The sequence below is a fragment of the Carcharodon carcharias genome, chromosome 20 (assembly GCF_017639515.1).
Source record: "Carcharodon carcharias isolate sCarCar2 chromosome 20, sCarCar2.pri, whole genome shotgun sequence".
Lineage (NCBI taxonomy): Eukaryota > Metazoa > Chordata > Chondrichthyes > Lamniformes > Lamnidae > Carcharodon > Carcharodon carcharias.
The window spans coordinates 67,484,456-67,506,240 of NC_054486.1; the positions used below are offsets into that span (position 1 = coordinate 67,484,456).

The following is a 21,785-nucleotide window of genomic DNA, read 5'->3' on the forward strand; positions in this document are numbered from 1 at the left end:
GTAACTGTACTTCTATAAATACTTACATTCAGATTGCCAAAATGAACATTATGGAGATGCAGACGGAAAATTTGAGACATGAACTGCAGACATCACTGCTGGAAGTCCAAAAGTTATCTAGTCAGCTGACCACATCACAAGAAAAGGTATTATGAACCTATGAATGTGCGAACATGTGAAATAGGAACCAGGAGTAGAACATTCGGCCTGTTGAGCCTCCTCTGCTATTCAATAAGATCATGGCTGATTTCTTTGTATTACTAATTCCCATCTACCCCTGATAACCTTTGATTCCCTTGCCTAACAAAAAGCTATCTACCTCCATCTTAAAGATATTCAATGACCCCCCCCCCACACCTCCTTCTGAGGCACTGAGTTCCAAAGTCGCAGAATCCTCTGAGAGAAAACATTTCTCCTCAGCTGTGTCCTGAAAGGGTGCCCCCTAATGTTAAAACTGTGCCCCCTAGTTCTGGACTCACCCACAAGAGGAAACATCATTTCCACATCCACCTTGTTAAGACAGTTCAGGATCTTATGTACTTCAATCAAGCCACTCCTCACTCTTCTAAACTCCAGTGGAAACAAGCCCAGTCTGTCTAACCTTTTCTCATAAGACAACCCACTCAATCCAGGTGTCAATCTAGTAAACCTCCTCTGAACCGCCTCTAGCATTAACATCCTTTGTTAAATAAGGAGACCAAAACTGCACACAGTATTCAAGATGTGGTCTCACCAATGCCCTGTGTAACTGAAGTATAACATCCTTCCTTTTATGTTCAATTCTTCTCGTATTGAAGGATAGCATTCCATTAGCCTTATGAATTATTTGCTGGACCTGGGTACTAACTTTGTGTGATTCATGCATGAGAACGCCTAGATCCCGCTGCACCTCGGAATTCTGCATTCATTAACCATTTAAGTAATTCTCTGCTTTTTTTATTTTTCCTACCAAAGTGAACAACTTCGCATTTTCCCATATTGTGCTCCATCTGCCAGATTTTTGCCCACTCACTCAACCTATCTATACCTGTTTGCAACTTCCTTATGTCCTCTTCACAACATACTTTCCTACCTATCTTTGTATCATCTGCAAATTTAGCTACCATGTGTTCGCTGCCCTCATCTAAGCCATTGATATAAATTGTAAAAAGTTGAGGCCCCTGCACAGACCCCTGCGGGACTCCGCTTATGACATCCTGCCAATCCATTGACAGGAAAATGATCCATTTATGCATACTGTCTGTTCTCTCCCAGCTAGCCAATCTTCTATCCATGCTAATGTGTTACCCCCCATTCCATGAGCTTGTATTTTCCGCAATAACCTTTGATGTGGCACCTTATCGAATGCCTTCTGGAAATCCAAGTACAGTACATCTTCAGGCTCCCCTTTATCTACGACACGACTTACTCCTTCAAAGAACTCCAATAAATTGGTTAAACATGATTTCCCTTTCACAAAACCATACTGACTCTTCCCAATTACCTTGAGTCTTTCTAAGTGCCCAGCTATAATCTCCTTAATAATCGATTCTAGCACCTTCCACATGACCAACATCAGGCTAACTGGCCTATAGTTTCTGCCTCCCTCCTTTCTTGAATTGATGGGTTATATTTGCTACTTTCCTGTCTGATGGAACCTTTCCAGAATCTAGCGATTTTTGGAAAATTAGCATCAACACGTCTACAACCTCATTAGCTACCTCTTTTAAGACCCTAGGATGAAGTCCATCAGGATCTGGAGACTTATCAGCCCACAGCTCCAACACTTTGCTCAGTAAGGCTTCCCTAGTGATTTGTAATTTCACCAAGTTCCCCTCTCCCTTCCACCTCTTGATTTACGGCTATTACTGGAATGTTTCTTGTATCCTCTATCATGAAGACAGAAGCAAAATATTTGTTAATTTCATCTGCCATTTCCTTATTATCTACTATTAACTCACCATCCTTGCTCTCTATAGGACCAACACTTACTTTACCTACTCTTTTCCTTTTAAATACCCGAAGAAGCTCTTACTATCTGTTCTTACATTTTTAGCTAGTTGCCTCAAAATTAATTTTTCTCCTCATTAACCTTTTAGTCATTCTCTGCCATTCTTTATATTCTGACCAATCATCTGACCTGCCACTCATCTTTGAGCAGTTGTATGCTTTTTCCTTAAGTTTGATGCTTTCCTTAACTTCTTAACCAAGGATGGTGACTCCTCCCCTTAGAATATTTTTTTATCATAGAAATGTACTTATTCTGAATATTCAGAAATATCCCCTTAAATGTCTCCCACCGCTCCTCTATTGACCTATCCTCTAGCCAAGTATCCTGTTCACTTCAGCTAGCTCAGCTCTCATGCCCACATTGTTGTCCTTATTTAAGTTTAAAATACTAGTCTTAGACCCACACCTTTCTTTTTCAAACTGGATATAAAGTTCAGTCATATTGTGGTTGCTGCTACCTATGTTGTCTTCACTTGGGTCATTAATTAACCCTGTCACATTACACAATACCAAGTCTAATGTAACTTGCTCTCTGTTTCCAGAACGTGCTGTTCTAAGAAACTGTCTCGAAAACATTCTGTGAACTCCTCATCCAGGCTACCACTGCCACTCTGAATTTTCCTGTTTATATGTAGATTAAAATCACCCATGATTATTGTCATCCCTTTATTCACTCAATATTTCTTCTTGTATATTTTGTCCTACATTGTGGTTACTGTTAGGGGGCCTGTAGACCACTCCCACTAGTGACTTCATTCCCCTACTATTCCTCATCTCCACCCAAACTGATTGTACATCCTGATCTTCAGAATCAAGGTCATCTCTAACCATTGCACAGTTGCCCTCTTTGATTAATAGTGCTACCCCTCCACCTTTACCTAGCTTCCTATTCTTATTGAATATCAAACACCCTTCAATATTCAGAACCCAATCCTTCTCATTCTGCAGCCACATCTCTGTAATGGCTATCAGATCATTCTTCTTTACTTCAATGTGCGCTGTCAATTCATTTACTTTGTTATGAGTGCAGATGAACTGTAAGGAGATACGAGAAAAATGTAATTTTAGTTATATTGCCATTTCTTTAATTCCTTCACTTTCTGTATTTCTCCGCAACCAAAATAACAGGCAGGGGGCTTGCTTTTCAGGCATCTTCCAGAGTTACCAGGTTATTTTTTAGTTGTTCATGGGTTGACCTAGCCAGCACTTTTCGCCCATCCCTATTTGCACTTGAGAAGGTGGTAGTGAACTTCTTGAACCACTGCAGTCCATGTAGTGAAGGTACACTCACAGCAATGTTTCATCTAATTTCTATTTGCTGTGCATGGTCAGTTTGTCGCACTGCACGATCTTGCCAAGCATGTGTGCATAGTAAGGGAACATTGGTTATGCATGGCCTGTTCTCTGCACAGCACATTTAGGCAGCACAGCTTAGAGGAATCATTGTGCCACAGTGCTGTTAGGTAAAGAACCCCAGGATTTTGATTTAACAGTCAGGGTGGTGTGTAACTCAGAGAGGAACTTTACAGGCGGTGGTGTTCCCATGTGCCTGCAGCTTTGTTCTTCTAGGTGATAGAAGTCATGGGTTTAGACGGTGCTGACAAAGAAACCTTGGCGAGTTGTTGCAGTGTATTTTGTAGATGGTACACTCTGCAGCCACTGCGCACAGATGGCAGAGGGAGTAAATGTTTAAGTTGATGGATTAGACACCAATCATGTCAACTGCTTTGTGATAGAGGGTGTCAAGTTTCTTGAAAGTTGTTGAAGCGGCACTCATCCAAATGAATAGAGAGTATTCCATCATACTCCTGACTTGTACCTTGTAGCTGTGGAAAGATTTTGGGGAGTCAAGAGGTAAGTTACTTGCTGAAGAATATCTAGCCTCTAAACTACTTTATAACTACAGCATTTATAGGGCTGATACAGTTAAGTTTCTGATCAATGGTGACCCACCCAGGATGTTGATGGTGCAGGATTCGGGGATGGTAATGCTGTTGAATGTCAAAGGAGATGGTTAGATGCTCATATTGGAATGGTTATTGCCTGGCATTTGTGTGGTGCAAATGTTACTTGCCATTTATCAGCCCAAGTTTGAATGCCTGAGAGGAAGGTGTGTTGACTACTCTTTCTCCTCAAATCCATCAGAAAATATCTTGTTTCCACTTAGTACTTGCCCAGTGTGGCAAAAGTTTGGGGTACAGCTTTAAGCTGGTTAGCAGCATTGTGTTACTGGATCATTCCTAGGAAATTGCACTTAAAGGAATACATTATGACACAGCCGATGGTAAAGTCTAAGTTGCTCAAATCCCAGAGGGAAACTTGAAACAACTGCCATTACCCACTTTTTGCAAATTGTATGTTTCAAGATGCAGGCTTTGAATTCAGTAGTAATAAGACCACCAAGTCTCAAGTGGTTTTTTTTAATAAAACTAAATTAAGCATATATTAATAAAAGAAAAATTGTAAGCACATACATATGTCTACAAAATTACTACTATAATAACTACAAAAATCACCTAATTAATCTGACTCTCAGTTATACCCCCATTAAGGCAACAGTAAAACTCATAGATTTAAAGAATCACCTGGCAGAGCTCACCATGGACAGTCACATTCAAAATGAGTTTCTTTCAGCTCTGGTTCCTTGCAGACAGACTTGAGGTTAACATGCTGGATCTTAAAATGCCTCTGCCTTACATACAGTCTCCTTTCTCCTTTATACATATTTCTCTCTTTGAATGTAAATTTTCCATTGTATTACCAGGTTTTTAATTTTACCTCTTTAACAATAACATCCTTTGATTCCACCCATTTTATTAGTAAGCTGGAAAAAAAAATAAACACACCGCCTGGATTCTTCTAAATAGGTGCAAGATTTCACCCATTCTTTTGAATGGTTTATTTAAAAATGTAAATTGCCCCCATAACACCTATGTTTCTAAACTTCCCCATGTTTATCTAATTATCATTTCAAACCACCTACTTTTTATATATCAAAGCACCCAAACTAGCTGGCTTTAATCGAATTAAGACACACATAGACAAACACATAGACTCAGAGCCCACTAAAACTCTATATTTTAAAAAATAATTCCATCAATATTATAGACATTAGTCTCTCCATGACAAATGAAAGAAGCTTGACACTGTCCAGGACAAAGCACCCCACTTGATTGGCAACACATCCACAAACATTCACTCCCTCTACCACCGATGCACATTAGCAGTAGTGTGTTCCATCTACAAGATACACTGCAGGAATTCACCAAGAATCCTTAGACAGCACCTTCCAAACCCACGACCACTACCATCTAGAAGGACAAGGGCAAGAGCAGCAGATAGATGAGAACACCACCACCTGGAAGTTCCCCTCCAAATACTCATCATCCTAACTTGGAAATATATTGCCGTTCCTTCACTGTCGCTGGGTTAAAATCCTTGAACTCCCTCCCCAGCACACACCACATGGACTGTTCAAGAAGGCAGCAGTTCAAGAAGGCAGCTCACCATCACCTTCGCAAGGGCAGCTAAGGATGGGCAATAAATGCTAGCCCAGCTAGCGAAGCCCACATCCCATGAATGAATAAAAAAAATTTTTGTTGTGTACTGAAGAGCAAGGTGGAATACCTCAACACAGGAGCAAATGTAACATTGACCATAAGAAGCATGCCTTATATTTGCGATAGACAGACTGTGGCAGGTTATAATGAAAGACAATTTTATTTGCTGAATTTAAGATTTACATTTTGTCACAGTAGATATTTTATATTTTTAGATACAGAGTCTGGAGGAAAGTTTACAAAGTATCAACCTCCAAACTGCAAAATTGAAATCAGACTTCCGTGTCGCTCAACAGGAAAATGAGGCATTGAAACAGGAAGTGATGTCATTGCACAAAGAGCTACAGACCACCAAAGATAAGGTATAACTCAATTTAAATATTATCTGAATTCTTTCAGTCTATAACATTTTTAAACAAGTTTGATGTGTGTATAACTTTGTGTGTGTGAGCGCATGCATACAGATGAAGTTAGCATTAATGTATTGGACATTTTTGAAAAGAAATCCAATCTAAGGCTAAGTGTAAATTGCAATGAGAACTTTATTCAGTTAATCCTCACCTTCCTGACATTTTAGTCCAAATGCTGACATTTGCTGTAATAGGGTATAATACCAGATGTCTTCTGATATTCAGCTAAATGTAACTTCTTTGTTACTGAACTTATACAAAAAAGTGCCAGTGGGAACATCATAACCAGGCCCAATCACGTCCTTCCCCCAATGAAATTCACATTCGAATAAAGTCACTTCATAAACCCAGCCTCTTTTCCCCTTCTCTTTCATAGGTAGGCAATAGATAATCCAAGATTGAGGCACATCAAGCTGCAATCGTGTGCATTTCAGGAACCGGTTGTCATGGTGATAAATGAAAAAGAGGAGGAGAAAAAAATAACAAATAACTTGTCTCTGCCTATTTCAAAACTATCACAAAGAAAGCATTTCTGATGATTTATATAAGTGTATGTTTCCTTTCTGTGACTTTCAGAATCAGGTGCTAGAGCTGACTTTACATTCTGCAGATTTTCACCACCAGAAGAAAATGTTTTACCAGGATGATCTGGCTCGACTGGTGGAGGAGGAACAGAAATTTCTACGGCAGGAAAATGAGAGGCTGCAGAAAGAGGGACAGCACACAAAAGGAGAGCTACAGCAGGCAAGGGGGAAGGTAATTGAGAAAATAAACCAACAGTTTCCTGAACCTTGATTGACTTCACAGGCCTGGATTTTTCCAAGGAGGCAGGGGGTTCTGCCGCTGGGGCCAGAATCAAGCAGGGGCTCAATCCTGCTTCAGTGGGCTGCGGGACATATGGTTGCATTTTGTGGGTGAGAGCCAATCAAGTGACAGCCTCCAGGCCTGCATTCCAATTAAGGATGGAAGTCTGCCCCTAAGACCTGTAAGCCCAATCAAAGGGCTGGCAGCTCAGCAGCACCACTCGAAGTGGTGGCCACTGTTGGAGCAGCACCTGGATGAAGAGGATGCATAGATGGACATATGCCCTCACAACCAGCCGAGTAGGGTTCAGGGCCCAGTCATACAGGCCCCGGAAGGCAGTGGGGGAGGGTTGCTGAGGGCAGATATGGGGGGGATGAGTCCAGCAGGCTGACCTAATAATGATATCCAGATGTATTACAATGAGGTTCCTGACATCCAATTGCAGGAAACGCGCCCCACCGTCAGAGAGCTGAGCGGTTGATCACAAACTGGTTTCACGCCATTGTGAAACTGATTCTGCCATATTGTCCACTCACACCACCGAACATGCCTGACGCCAGACAGAAAATCCGAGCCTCAATATACATTGGAGCACTAGCCCCTAATTTAGTTTAAATTAATTTAATCTAAAATCATCTGTGTACTGTCATCTTCACATTTCACCATCACCTCATTGCTTCTGTCTTACCTTTGCAATCTCGTTCAACCTGCTGTCAATGCCTATACCCTTCGATTCTGTAACTCTGGCCTTTTGTCCCGCTCTTGGTTTTGCCATTGGTGGCGAGGTCTTCAGCAATCATGGCCCTACTTTCTGGGATTCCCTCCTTAAATCCTTCCTCCTCTCCACTTTACCACCACACCACTGTCTGCCCTGTAAAGTAATGTCATTGGATTAATAATCCTGAGGTTTAGCCTTATGTTCTGGGGACACAGGTTAAAATCTGTGGCAGCTGGTGGGAGTTTAAATTCAATTATTTTTTTTAAAAATCTGGAATTGAAAGTTAACATCAGTGACGGGACCATGAAGCTATCACAATGGCCAATACACGTTTTTAGCAATGAATTTTGTATAACAAGACTACATGTAATAATGAATTGGCAACAAATTGGGCCTTGGTTGAAATTTGCAAATGATAAGATTGCATGTTTTTTTCTCTTTTTCACAGATCAAACATCTGGAAGCTGCAATTTTAACACTCAAACACCAGAAACTCTATAACAAGTCTACCATGTTGAAAGCTGCTGAACAGGAGAAACTCTGTCTGAAGAGGGATTATGATCAGATTCAGAAAGAGCTCAACAAGAAGGTAGGGTATGAAAATAATGAGGAATTCAATATCACTGTTTTATGATTAGCTTAGAGTGTAGAAAAATGGCTTAGACCTATCATGTAACAGTGCCCCAAGTCACTTTACAGAAGATTGGGTGAACACTGAGCAGAAAAATGTGATCCAAGAGGCAAGCTTCGAAAAGACTTGAGGGAGTGAGCAATGGTGGCAAGGCAAAGAGGGCTTCAACATGGAGTGGCAATGAATGGTGGGGTAGAGGGAACGTAAGACTCTTGCCAGATAAAAGTTGGATAAGTGGAATGGGTGCTGTGACATATTGCAGAAAGGTTTTTTTTTTAAGAGGTCAGGTAGAATTTTGAGACTGAAACAAGGATTGTGAATTGAGTAATGCTGTAAAACTGGGAACCAGTGAAATTTGGTGAGGTACAAGGGCGGTAGGGATTTGGGACTCCGTGCAGGAGAGAGGCCACAGATTCTTGGATGAGTTGGAATTTTATGCAATGGTAAATCTGCGTAGGCTATCACGAAGACCATTAAGAAATAGATCTCAAGATATCAACTGCTCTGATAAGAGTTTTGGTGGCAGTGGGGTGAATTGGGGATGGGAAAGTGGTATTCCAGTACTGAAAATGTATTCTTGGTAGTGGATCAAATATGAGGTCAGGGTTAGCAAAAATACAAAGTTGTGAACTATCAGGAATGGAGATGGAATCAGCACTTGAGGTGCAAACCTTCTAATAGAAGCCAAACATAATGGCTGGACAAAGCTCTGCTTATCTGAGACTTTGTGCTGGATAAACAGACAAGTTGAATCATATAATCGTGGGTGATGACTAAGCTTGTTTGTTATTGGTATACTAAACCCTTGTTTAATGGTGTATTATGAAGATATGTATATTAATATGAAGTAAGGTATGGTTATGGATATAGTGTTGGTGTATACCGAAGGTGACAGTCCTGACATTGCAACCATTGCAGGAAATGACTAATTTCACTGGGGATAGGTAGGAATATATATAATAAAGGATAATTTTACAATGGACCATAGAGGAGAAGCAGTGGAGAGGCATATAATAATTGATCCTATTAAACAGTGCAAAGAGATCCAAATGTGCTAGTGTGTTATAGTTGCAGTTGTATAGGGTGAAATTTATGTGCTTGAGAACTTGAATGAAAGGGAGTTGAGAGGGCAAGCAAAAACTTGTGATGAAGTTTACTTGTCTGCTTTTGAAATGTTTCTGCATGCCAGCTAAAATTAAATGTGTTAACATGTTATTAAAATAGTTTGAACATCAAGAAAGGATAAAAATGTATCTTCAATAAAGCTGATTTGTTACTTTAAGATCCTGACACCACTATGCATTCAGTCAGAAGCCAAATCAGAATGTTGTGCCAAAATCAAATAATTTCTTCTTGAGTTCAGTGTAGTCTCCATTCCTGACACAGAACTAATTCTCTTAACAGACTAATCTGATATCCTCACTTGAACACGAACTGAAAGTCCTCAGTGTGGAGAATGAAATGCTACAAAAGAAACAGGCAAGCTTGGAGAACCAATTAGTGGAGACTAGTGACAAGGTATGCACTATGAAACTGAGAAAAATATGATGGCTTGGATTTTGCAATAGCAGGTGACGGTGAAACTGTCAGCATTCGCCACAATTGCTCCACAGGGCTGATGATAACTTCAGGAGTCCACACATGCACAGAATAACAGAAATCCAGAAGTTGCTTTCAATGATCAACGCTCCTACAGAGTGTATGTTGTTGAAGACACCCTCCCCACGCTGCTCCCTCCCACGCGCCCCACACCGAGTGTAATCCTTAAGCAGTAAATTGATGATAACTTCTACTTTTACACCATCAGTCTGGTTGTAAAAGTCCTGAAAATTTACTCCTTATTGAATGGGGTGTGACTGGATTTTTTTAACTAGCGTATTAAGTTGTTAATTACTATCAAACACCCTCACTGGCCCTGAAAAGCTAATTTTATTTTTGTAGAATGCCAAATTTCTCCATTATAATTTTTTAAAAATACAATTTTAAAATAAAAAAAATAAAAATTTTAATTTTATTTTAGCTTCTATCTTAATCCAATCAATCACTTATTTCACTATTGCAGAATTGAAATTAAAAGTGAAGGATAATCAGTACTTTTAACTTTGGTTTGCTATCTGTGCAAACATTTGAATATGATAGGCTGCTTATACTGCTTACTGACACCACTGCTGCTGGATGCCCGGAGATTCCCTTGACCTGGTGCCACATTTACATTGCCATTGGGGAAAGGGATGTCCGCTAGATCCTTGCGAGCAATTTTCTTCAAGATCAGCACTGAGCACATTGCTTCACCACTGACCGTAAAATCCCAGCTCAATGGAATCAATTTTAAAATTACTTTTTATCCTTTTACTCCAATCTGACTAATTCTTAATAAAACTAGCTGAAAGTTGTGATCCTGAATGGTTTATAATTTCAAACAAAGGAATAGACAGATGTTAAAATATGAAAACAAGCCATTCATTCCAACCCATCTGTGTGAGCATTTATCCTTCATATCAGAAAATAATATTGATCACAATTTACCCATTCTGTTCCCTTCATCCTTATTTCATTCATTCAGCTGTCCAATCGAATGTTGAATCTTGACTTAGTTTTTGCCTCAGTCAATAACTCTGCAGGTAAATTCCTGCACAACTCTTTGTAAAGAAATTGCTCCTGCTCTTTGTTCTAAATTTCGTACATTTGACCCTGTATATATAACTTCCCATTCTAGATCCCTCAACTGTTGAAACAGTTGCTTTTATCTACCCTATCCTATCCTTTCAAAATTTTAATCACTTTTCTCATACTGCCATAATAGCTGTTTGTTCTAATGAAAAATGCACTATTTTTCACGTTCTTCATAATATTTCTATTTCTCCATACCAGGTAGCGCCATGGTGAATCTGTATTGTATCTCTCTAAAGTCTCAATATCATTGCTGTAGTTTGAAGCCAAGTGCTGCACACACTACTCTAACTGAGGTCTTAATTAGCTTTCATGCAGGCTCCGCATTAGTTCCTTATATATAATATATCTTTACATGTATTATTTATTTGAGTAAACCTCTGCATAAAGCCTCATGGGATCTTTTTACATTAAAGTTGGTATATCAGTTAAAGTTTCTGCTAATAGGTATGTGGAACACAATGGGCAGAATCGTCCCAGAAATCGGCAAAAGTCCAAAATCAGGCAGGGTAAGCAGCATTGGACCCGCTGACAGCAATGGCAGCTGCTTCCACCAGATCGTGTGGCACTTTGGAAAAAATGCAAAGGCATGGGTTTCACATCAGATTGTTGGCAGTACGGCCTCTGATTTGCCCACCCTATAGTGACCTCAAGTTTACAATAATTCGGGAACCATATTTAAAGAGCTAGCACTCGCTGAGGGATCGGAAGCTGCTGGAAAGACATGGCTGCCAAAGGGAGGAAAAGTGCTGCCCCCAAATTTAGCGACACCTCCCTCAAACGCCTACTGTATGCAGCGGAGGCCCACCATGATGTCTCTACCCCCTCTCTAGGCAAAGACCACCAATCCAGCATAGGAGGCAATGGCAGCGGTGGTCAACATCAAAAGAGGACAGCTACCCAGTACCGAAAGAGGATGAATGATCTCCTCCATTCTGCCAGGGTAAATCATTCTTCCACAGGGATCTCACTCACTGCCTGTTCAAGGGACATTAGCATTCATTCTCTCTCTCACACCTTCATCTGCTCTGTGGATTGTGTCCTCATCCCGTCCATGGGTACCACTCAGCACCCACCTTTACCTTAACCTTTTCATCTGGCCTGGCAGGCGTCCTGCTTACACTCTCCATCTACATTCATGCAGGACAAGCTGCCACACAACAAAAGGGAGAGGTTGCAGACTGGTGGAGGAATGGCTGACATTAAGGTCCTCGCAGACTTTGAAAATAAAGCCATCAAGCCGGCCGGCGACCATCTGGACTGTTGCTGTGCTGACGGTGAGGTCAGCGGCGCTCAACCAACTGAGGATTCAGCAGTGCAAAATCCATCAGACAACCATGCCGCGAGTGAGGTCCCCTGTTCCGCAGTCCCCTGCCATGCATCAATTATCTCTCCTTGCTTTTGCAGGCACATCTGGGAAGCAGCCAAGGGGGTCCACATGCCAGGTCCTCGACTCCAGCCTGAGGATATCACGGAGGAGGAATCTGCACACACCAACATTGAAGACTCATCGCAGCGCTCACCCACATCCTCCACCAGCGCAGAGACACACATCTCAGTGGGGCCTAGTTCTAGAGTAACCTCAGGTTTACAATCTGGTGAGCACACTGTCTGATGCACAACAGGCAGAGGCAGGGACTTCCCAGGTTTCCGGCGCTCTGAGGACTGCTGGAGGCCAGAAATCTGCTGAGTCCAGGTCAGATGAGGGGCATCTGGACTGAGTTATATCTTAATTGCTGGAGTTGCAAAGGCAAGCTCTGGAACATCAGGAAGGGATGTCCGCGGCTATCCTCAGATTGCAAGACACGATGGAGGAGACCGCCTTCAGTGTGAGGTGATAGTGCAGGCATGCCAATGCACTGAGGCCAATGCTGATAGGATAGCAGCCGCCATGGACACCTTGGTCCAGGACATTGGTCCTGCACTGCTACAGGAGTTGCACTTCATCACTGAGGCACTTTCAGGTATCCATCAGTGACCGCAGCACCTCCAACTCAACAGACCAAAGAGGGTGCCACTGCAACACAGCAAGACCCTGAAAGGAGGCCTGGGCCCTCCTGGTCTCGGCCCTCCAGAGGACGCCCACCAAAGTTATCACAGACAGGGTGTAGCTGTCAGCAGGCTGCCTCCACCATTGCCTTGGATGTCTGGGCAGTACCAAAACGTAGCAGCAGGTTTAGAAAGGACAAGCAGATTTAGTTGCAGAAAGTGTATGGGTGTTAATCACTTGTACTTAATGTTGACCATTGTAAATACACTCCCAAAAATGTCTCCTTGTCTATGGCTCCTTGTTATATTAAGCAGTGTTCATGTCAATCAGATGTGAAATCTTGTTTCCTGCACAAAACAAAGGCTACTGTCGCATTCCAGGGTCTCTTCCCTGTGCAGAGTGGAACCTATTCAGCACAGTGATTGTCTGTCTTCAAAGTCACTGACCGGATTAGTAATGTGTGCACCTCCATGTGGCTTGTGTTTGCTTCAAGAATCTCATACCCAAGCATCACTGGGTTCCATGTTGTTCTCTGTGTGCTCTCAGCACCTTGCAGACAGGGCTTCACCCTCTTCTCAACACCATCCCTGACAACTGAAGCTGTGGTGATGAAGGCTGCCAAAGGATCAAGTTGTCTTAAAGTCCATGTGCCTGCTATTTCTCAGAAGCATCTCAATGATCTGAGCCTCTTCACAGAGCAAATGTGCACTGCTCTTAGCCTGTCAGGTGTTCCCAGGTGCAATGTGAAGATCTCAGGAGTATGCTCACTGCATCTCATCATCCTCCTGGAATCTTGTGACAATGAGGGCCTCACGACTACGACTGCCTTGTCTGGCCAGTGCAATGGCTTTATCACCTGCACCCTCACCTTCTAGGACCTCATCACCCACATTCCCTTCCACTTCCTCCTCATCAGAGGATGCGTGCAGCTCTCACATCTCCTCATCATCGAGGTCCTCCCCCGCTTTGGATCGCCAGGTTGTGTAATGCGCGGCAAGCCACTACGTTGTGCCATGTCCTCTGAGGAGTGTACTGGAGTGCTCTGCTAGATCTGTCCAGGCACCAGAGCCTCATTTTCAGGATGCAAATGGTGTGCCTAACCAAACTCCAGGTTGTGGTATGAGCTTTGTTGTACCTTCTCTCACTAGGGGTCTGAGACCACCACAAGCACGTCATCAGTGATGTCTTTTGTGGGTAGCCCTTGACCCCAGGAGGCAACCCTGCATCTTGTGTGTTCCCTGGAAGATGTCAGGGATCTGAGACCTGCTGAGGATGTACGAGTCATGGACACTCCCCGGGTATCTTGCACACACCTGCATGATCCCTTTATTATGGTCGCAGACATGCTGAACATTGAGAGGATGGAAGGCTTTGTGGTTCACATACTGGACTGCTTTTTGCCAGGGAGATTTAAGAGCCACGTGGGTGAAGTCAATGGCACCCTGCACCTGTGGGAATCCAGAAATCTAAGCAAATCCCAGCTCTCTTGCTTCCTGGCTTGCCTGATCCCTGTTGAAATTGACAAAGGTGTGTGCCTTGGCAAAAATAGTGTCCCTGTCCTCCTGGATACATTTGTGGGTGGAGGTTTGTGAGATTCCGCAAAGGTCCCCAGTGGAGCCCTGGAAGGAGCCACTGCTGTAGAAACGGAGTGCAGTGATAACTTCAAATGCCACTGGCAGTGGATGCCCTCCGAGTCCCCATGGTGCCAAATCCTGCAGAAGTTGGCATATATGTGTGACCAGTTCCCTTGACTTGCACAGGTGTCAGTAATACCAGTTCATGATCATCTGCGGATAGCACATACGCCGTCTGTGGATCCTGGGTCTAGCAAAGCTAGATGGCTCTGAGGTTCATTCTCTGTGTGCGGAGGAGGCCCTGCCGCCCCTTGGTCTTCACAGTTCTGCTCCTCCTACAAAACTACAAATTCTGGAAATCTGAAAGCAAAATAAACGCAGAAAATATAAACCAGGTAAGTGAGCCAGGTGCCCTGGTTGCATTCTTCTCCTCCTCCTCTCCTGCTCATAAGCAATCAGGCAGACAGCGAGATCACAAGAGTCCATTTTCCTGATGGTCTCCTCACTGCAGTATCAAAGAGAGAGCTGCAAGGGTCAGTAATTGTTTCCTAAGGACCGCTCTTGGTCAAGTCATCACCTGCACCTGCCTCTCAAGGCCCCTTTAACGTATGCCAGAGAGTCCAGGCCACCACATGATGTGCAGTGTTTAGTCCATATGATGGTTCACCATGCCCACATCCAGCACCGCCCCACACCACATGACTGAGTGGCGACAGCTTTGGCCACTCAACTGCATCCTGAACTCTCATCTCAGAAGCAGGTATTTTCCCTACCTGGACTCCAAGGCTTCACGGTTTGCTTGTACCATGACGGTGACTTTTCAATGTCAACTGAAACATAATGCAAGGGACGAGGTGTGCACCCCTCCATCGGCGTTCGATGACCACATTTCCCAACAGGATCCTCAGGCTTGTCCAATCTTGCAATGGTTCTGCAGCAACTTTGCATTCATTCGAGTTTGGAGTGTGCATGTGAGCAGTTAACAGTAGAGAAGTTGAGCGCAAACACATGCAGGGTTGCAGGGAGGGATGGAAGAAAAGGGCCAGGCTAATGCCAAAACATGTCAAATATGAGCACTCCACCGCAGCTGACAACATTTGCTTGAGCTCAATTGACAATCATTGGCATTGTGAGGAATTAGTGCGGCTTGAATGGGCACACTTGCTTGACTAGGCTGACTCCAAGCATGTCAATTGAGCTCAAGCAAACGCTGTCAGCTGCAGCAGAGTGTTTATCTTTGATGTGTTTTGGCATTAGCCCAGCCCTTTGCTTCCACCCCTCCCTGCAGCCCTGCATGTGTTTATGCTCAAGCCTCAGTCGGTACTGCCATGAATCGCCCCCAAACTTTGTAGCCCTTTCCCCAAGGTTCCCTTCTCCCCGGCACTGTCACCCTTGCCCTGGCACTACAAGCCAGCCACGAAGATGCCGCTGTGGAGACTAGCTTGTGCCCCCACAACCCTGAATCTGCAGAGCCGCTGGGATCATCGTGGGCGCTGCACAAGTTTGCATGCACTCACCTCCAAGTTCCACTCGAAGTTGAGGTCATCAGGTGCACGCCTTTTAAAGGCAGTTGTAAATCACGCCACCGTGAAATCACACTGGCATGGGATTTAAATTTGAGGTGGGGTTTGATTCTGGTGTGTGGCTATAATGAGATTAAAATTAAGCTCCTGATGTTTGACAGCAGAAAATGCGACCCGCCATTGTCCAGGGGAGGGGGTCAATCCTATCCTGGATTTACGTCATTGGGAAACGTGACTAGGACCTTCTCGCAAGATTCTCTGAACACGCCTGTCATGATCAGGCACAGAAAATCCTGGCCTATCACTTTTACATTTCTAATTCTGGGTCCTGAGATCAATTGTACGTCTCCATTTGCAATTCTGGCAGTGATCAGCTTGCTCAGCACAGAGCAGGCACTTTGAGCTTTCTTAGCTTGTGTGGTTATTATACTGGCTGTTGTCTATACCCACTGAATTATTATGGGGTAATTTTTAAAATTGTAAACACTTAAGTGAATACATTGTGAAAATATGGATAATGCCTTGTTATGCTATTAGTTGCTAGCTTTACAGACTGCATATATGACCATATACTATGTGGCAGTGGTGACAGGGAAAATGTTCAGAGAAGATAGTAATTTGTTTTGATTGTAATGCTTTATTGAATGTGCAAAGCCACACTTGGCTTGTAGGGAGTGAGTACTCCTTGATATTGAGCACAAATGAAATCTTTGGTTGAGTCTTAAAAATTATAACACCAGCTTTCTCCAAAACCCAGAGCACCATTGAATGTGTGCAGGTATATATGCAATTGAAAGCAACACATACAAATGTGAATATTTTAACTGTTAGTAGAAGCAGAAGAATCTGGTTGCAGTGAGCAAACTATGCTGGAACCAAAAACAAACGGAATCTGAGAAAGGTTTCCTTGTTCTGTACCATATCTGGAAATCAGAAGAAGGATTTAGAAAGTTAAGATTCCTATACAATAATCATCTGTATCATGAGGTCCAAATTATCTGTAAATAGAGTATTTTTAAAAAACAGGCCATATTGAAGCTTCAAAGAAAATGCTGGAAAACCTAAAGGCAATTTCATTTTGAAAATTTTCTTCTAGAAACAGAATGCTATAGAATTTACTGATGTATCTTTTGAATAACCAGAAGTTAAGTTGGGCTTTATCAAAAATATATCATTTTCCATAGCAAAGAATCTTTTTAATGTGTAGTCTTTGATTTCTAGGTGAGTTTTAACTTAAGGGTTCAGTTGTCATTTTAAAGTTTGAATAATAAACCGACTCAAATTGCATGATGAAGAGATACTCGAATCAAAATGACATTGTGCAACTCGCTCAAATACTTCACACAAATGGTGAATTTTCTTATTGCATTTTTTACTTAGTTGCTACAGTCAAATTCAAGCCTGACATTTACCCAGGCACAGAATCTTTGCGAACTACAACAACTGCGGGAACAGGTCTGTACCATGGTGCCTAAAGAACAATTAGCACAGCTCCAGCAACGTCTGAGCCTCGAGGAAGTTCAATGCCGTCAACTGCAAGAGCATCTGGACAAGAAAGTCACGGAATGCAATACACAACAGGTAAATATCAAGCTATAATCTAGGTTGTACTAGCACTTCCTATCACTTTATGTGCGCATTTAGAAATAATCCAGATAATCACAAAAATGTAAGTTACTGGGGTGATGTAATTTGTAGTACCATTTTCTGATAGTTGGTTTAGATTCATTGAGGTCTACTGCACAGAAGAAGGCCCTTCAGCCCATCAAGTCTCCGCCAGTCAAACAAGTACCTAACTATTCTAATCCTATTTTCCAGCACTAGGCCTATAGCCTTGTATGCCATGGCATCGCAAGTGCACATCCAAATACTTCTTAAATGTTGTGAGGGTTCCTGCCTCTACTACCCTTTCAAACAGTGAGTCCCAGATTCCCACCACCCTCTGGGTGAAAAAATTCTTCCTCACGTCCCCTCTAAACCTCCTGCCCTTTACCTTAAATCTATGCCCCCTGGTTATTGATCCTTCCATCAAGAGGAAAAGTTCTTTCCTGTCAACCCTATCTATGCCCCACATAATTTTATACAACTCAATCATGTCCCTCCTCAATTTCCTCTGCTCTAGGGAAAATAACCCCAGTCTAAACCAATCTCTCCTCATAACTAAAACTCTCTAGCCCAGGGAACATTCTGGTAAATCTCCTCTGCACTCTCTCTCTAGTACAATCACATGATGTGGATTCCAGAACAGCACGCAATACTCTAGCTGTGGCCTAACCAGCATTTTATACAGTTCCAGCATAACCTTCCTGCTCTTATATTCTATGCCTCGGTTAATAAAGGCAAGTTTCCCATATGCCTCCTTAACCAACTTATCTACCTGTCCTGCTACGTTAAGGGAACGGTGGACATGCACACCAAGGTCCTTCTGATCCTCGGTACTTTCCAGGGTCCTACCATTCATCGTGTATTCCTGTGCCTTGTTTGTCCTGCCCAAGTGCATCACCTCACACTTATCCGGATTAAATTCCATTTGCCACTAATCAGCCCATCTGATCAGCCCATCTATATCCTCCTGTAATCTAAGGCTATCCTCCTCATTATTTACCCCCCTACCAATTTTCATGTCATCCTCAAACTTACTGATCAACCCTTCTACATTCAAGTCTAAATCTAAGGTAGCAGGACAGGTAGATAAGGTGGTTAAGGAGGTATATGGGATACTTGTCTTTATTAACCGACGCATAGAATATAAGAGCAGGGAGGTTATGCTGGAACCGTATAAAATGCTGGTTAGGCCACAGCTAGAGTATTGCATGCAGTTCTGGAATTCACATTATAGGAAGGATGTGATTGCACTATAGAGAGAGTTATATATACCACAAACAGCAAGGGACCCAACACTGATCACTGTGGAACCACACTGGACACAGGCATCCAGTCACAAAAACACCCCTCGACTATCACCCTCTGCTTTCTGCCACTCAGCCAATTCTGGATCCAATTTGCCAAATTGCCTTGGATCCCATGGGCTCTTACCTTCGTTATCAGTCTCCCATGCAGGACCTTATCAAAAGCCTTGCTGAAGTCCAAGTAGACTGCATCAAATGCATTGCCCTCATCTACACATCTGGTCACCTCTTCGAAAAATTCAATCAAATAAATTGGTCAGACATGACCTCCCCTTAACAAAACCATGCTGACTGTCCTTGATTAACCCCTGCCTCTCCAAGTGTAGATAAATTCTGTCCCTCAGAATTGCTTCCAATTGTTTCCCCACCACTGAGGTTAGACTGACTGGCCTGTAGTTGCCTGGTTTATCCCTTCCTCCCTTCTTGAATAACGGTACCACATTGGCTGTCCTCCAGTTCTCTGGCACCTCTCCTATTGCCAGGGAGGTATTGAAAATTATTGCCAGCGCCCATGCTATCTCCTCCCTTGCCTCACTCAACAGCCTGGGATACATTTCATCCTGGCCTGGAGATTTACCTGCTTTTAAGCCTGCCAGACCACTTAGAATCTCCTCCCTTTCTATGCTAATTTCTTTAATTGTATCATAGTCCTTCTGCCCGATTTCCATACCCACATCGTCCCTCTCACTTGTGAACACCGACACAAAGTATTCATTTAGAACCCTACCTACATCTTCTGGCTCCACACACAAATTACCACTATGGTCCTTAATGGGCCCCACTCTTTCCCTAGTTATCCTCTTACTCTTAATGTACTTGTAAAATAGCTGTATTTTCCTTTATTTTACCTGCCAATGTTTTTTCATGCCCCCTTTTTGCGTTCCCCCTACACATTCTATACTCCTCTAGGGCTTCCACTGTTTTGAGCCCTCGGTATCTGCCATAAGCCTCCCTTTTTCTCTTTATCCAATCCTGTATATCCCTTGACATCTAGGGTTCCCTGGATTTGTTGGTCCCACCCTTTATCTTTACTGGAATATGTTGGCCCTGTCCTCTTCCTATTTCCTTCTTGAATGAGCCCCACTGCTCTGACGCAGATTTACCCAAAAGTAGCTGCTCCCAGCCCACTCTGGCCAAATCATATCTGGTCTTATTAAAATCAGCCTTACCCCAATTTAGAACTCTGATTTCTGGCCCATCCTTATCCTTTTCCATAACAACCTTGAATCTAACGGAGTTATGATCACTATCTGCAAAATGCTCCACACTGATACCTCTACCACTTGCCCGGTTTCATTCCCTAAAATTAAGTCCAGGACTGTCCCCTCTCTTGTAGGACCTTCTACGTACTGGCTTAAAAAGTATTTTAAGAATTCTGCTCCCTCTTAAAAACTATAACACTAAAACTAACGCAGTTAATATTGAGGAAGTTGAAATCCCCCACTATGACTAACCTATTATTTTTACACTTCTCTGAAATTTGCCTGCATATCTGCTCTTCTATTTCTCTCTGACTGTTTGGGGGCCTATAGTACACTCCCAGCAATGTGATTGCTCCTTTTTTGTTTTTAAGCTCTACCCATATGGCTTCATTTGAGGAGCCTTCTAAGATGTCATCCCTCCTTACTGCTGTAATTGATTCCTTGATCAATATTGCAATACCCCCTCCTCTTTTACTTCCTTCCCTGTCTCACCTGAAGACTCTATATCCTGGAATATTGAGCTGCCAATCCTGCCTCTCTCAACCATGTCTCTGTGACGGCAATAACATCATACTTCCATGTGTTAATTTGTGCCCTTAACTCATCTGCCTTATTCGTCAGATTCCTTGCATTAAAATAAATACCATCCAACCATGCCAAGCTCCCTTGTGCCTTAACTGGCCTATAATTTCTATGCGTCCCATACTCACTTGCTCTCCTCTAATTTTGGTTGTGCTTCTCCCCCTGTTGAATCTTCTCTCAGGATCCTGCCCTGCCAGATTAGTTTAAACCCTCCCCAACAGCACTACCAAACCTCCATGCAAGGATGTTGGTCCCATTCCGGTTCAGGTGCAACCCGTCCACCTTGTACAGATCCCACCGCCCCCAATGTCCCAGAAATCTAAAGCCCTCCCTGCTTCACCATTTCTCCAGCCACACATTCATCTGGACTAACCTCCTATTTCTCTACTCACTAACGTATGGCACCGGAAATAATCCAGAGATTACTACCTTTGAGGTCCTGTTTTTTAATCTACTTCCTAGCTCCCTAAATTCTGCTTGCAGGACCTCATCCCTCTTTCTACCTATGTCATTGGTACAAATATGTACCACCTTCTTTATCTGTTTGCCCTCCCCCTTTAGAATGCCCTGCAGCCTTTCAGTGACATCCTTGACCCTGGCACCAGGGAGGCAACATACCATCCTGGAGTCACGTCTACGGCTGCAGAAACACCTATCTGTTCTCCTTATTATCGAGTCTCCTACTACTATTGCTCTTCCCCTTTTCCCCAGCCCCCGCCCCCCACTCACCCGCAGCTGACCCACTCTCAGTGCTATGAGCATGTCTGCACTCCCCAGAGGAACCGTCACTCTCACCGTTTTCCAACACAGAAAAATGGTCCTCGGGTGAGGTGCACCCTGGGGATTTCCTGACTACCTGCCTGACACCTTTCTTCTGACTGATGGTCACCCATTCCCTCTCTGTCTGCACTTCTTTAAGCTGTGAGGGTGACCATGTCTGAAAACGTGCTATCCACGAAACAACAACCTCGCGGATGCATCTCAGTACCTTCAGCTGCCACTCAAGCGCCGAAACTCAGAGCTCAAGTAGCTGCAGCTGGTGGCACTTCCTGTACACGTGGTCGGTCAGAGCGCAAGGAGCATCTAGGACTTCCCACATGTTGCAGGCAGTACATAACACGGGACTGAGCTGCCCTGCCATGCCTCTCGTTGAAAGAAAACACTTTAAGTTAAATACTGTAACAAATGTTAAATTATTTATGTACTTTAAATAAAATCTAGAA

General features: G+C 43.1%; 1 protein-coding gene across 3 annotated transcripts in view; it reads left to right on the top strand.

Annotated features, from left to right (window-relative positions):
* nin (ninein (GSK3B interacting protein)) overlaps positions 1–21,785 on the top strand; it is a 189,578-nt gene that overhangs the window by 161,353 nt on the left and 6,440 nt on the right. For 2 of the 3 annotated variants that reach the window (XM_041214930.1, XM_041214931.1), the window contains exons 22-27: positions 33–146; positions 5,765–5,911; positions 6,536–6,715; positions 7,930–8,070; positions 9,517–9,630; positions 17,250–17,450. In XM_041214930.1, the coding sequence (XP_041070864.1) occupies positions 33–146; positions 5,765–5,911; positions 6,536–6,715; positions 7,930–8,070; positions 9,517–9,630; positions 17,250–17,450 (897 nt within the window). Of the gene's footprint in view, positions 1–32; positions 147–5,764; positions 5,912–6,535; positions 6,716–7,929; positions 8,071–9,516; positions 9,631–17,249; positions 17,451–21,481; positions 21,570–21,785 lie in introns of those variants that run through there. The other variant, XM_041214932.1, reaches the window with a different exon arrangement.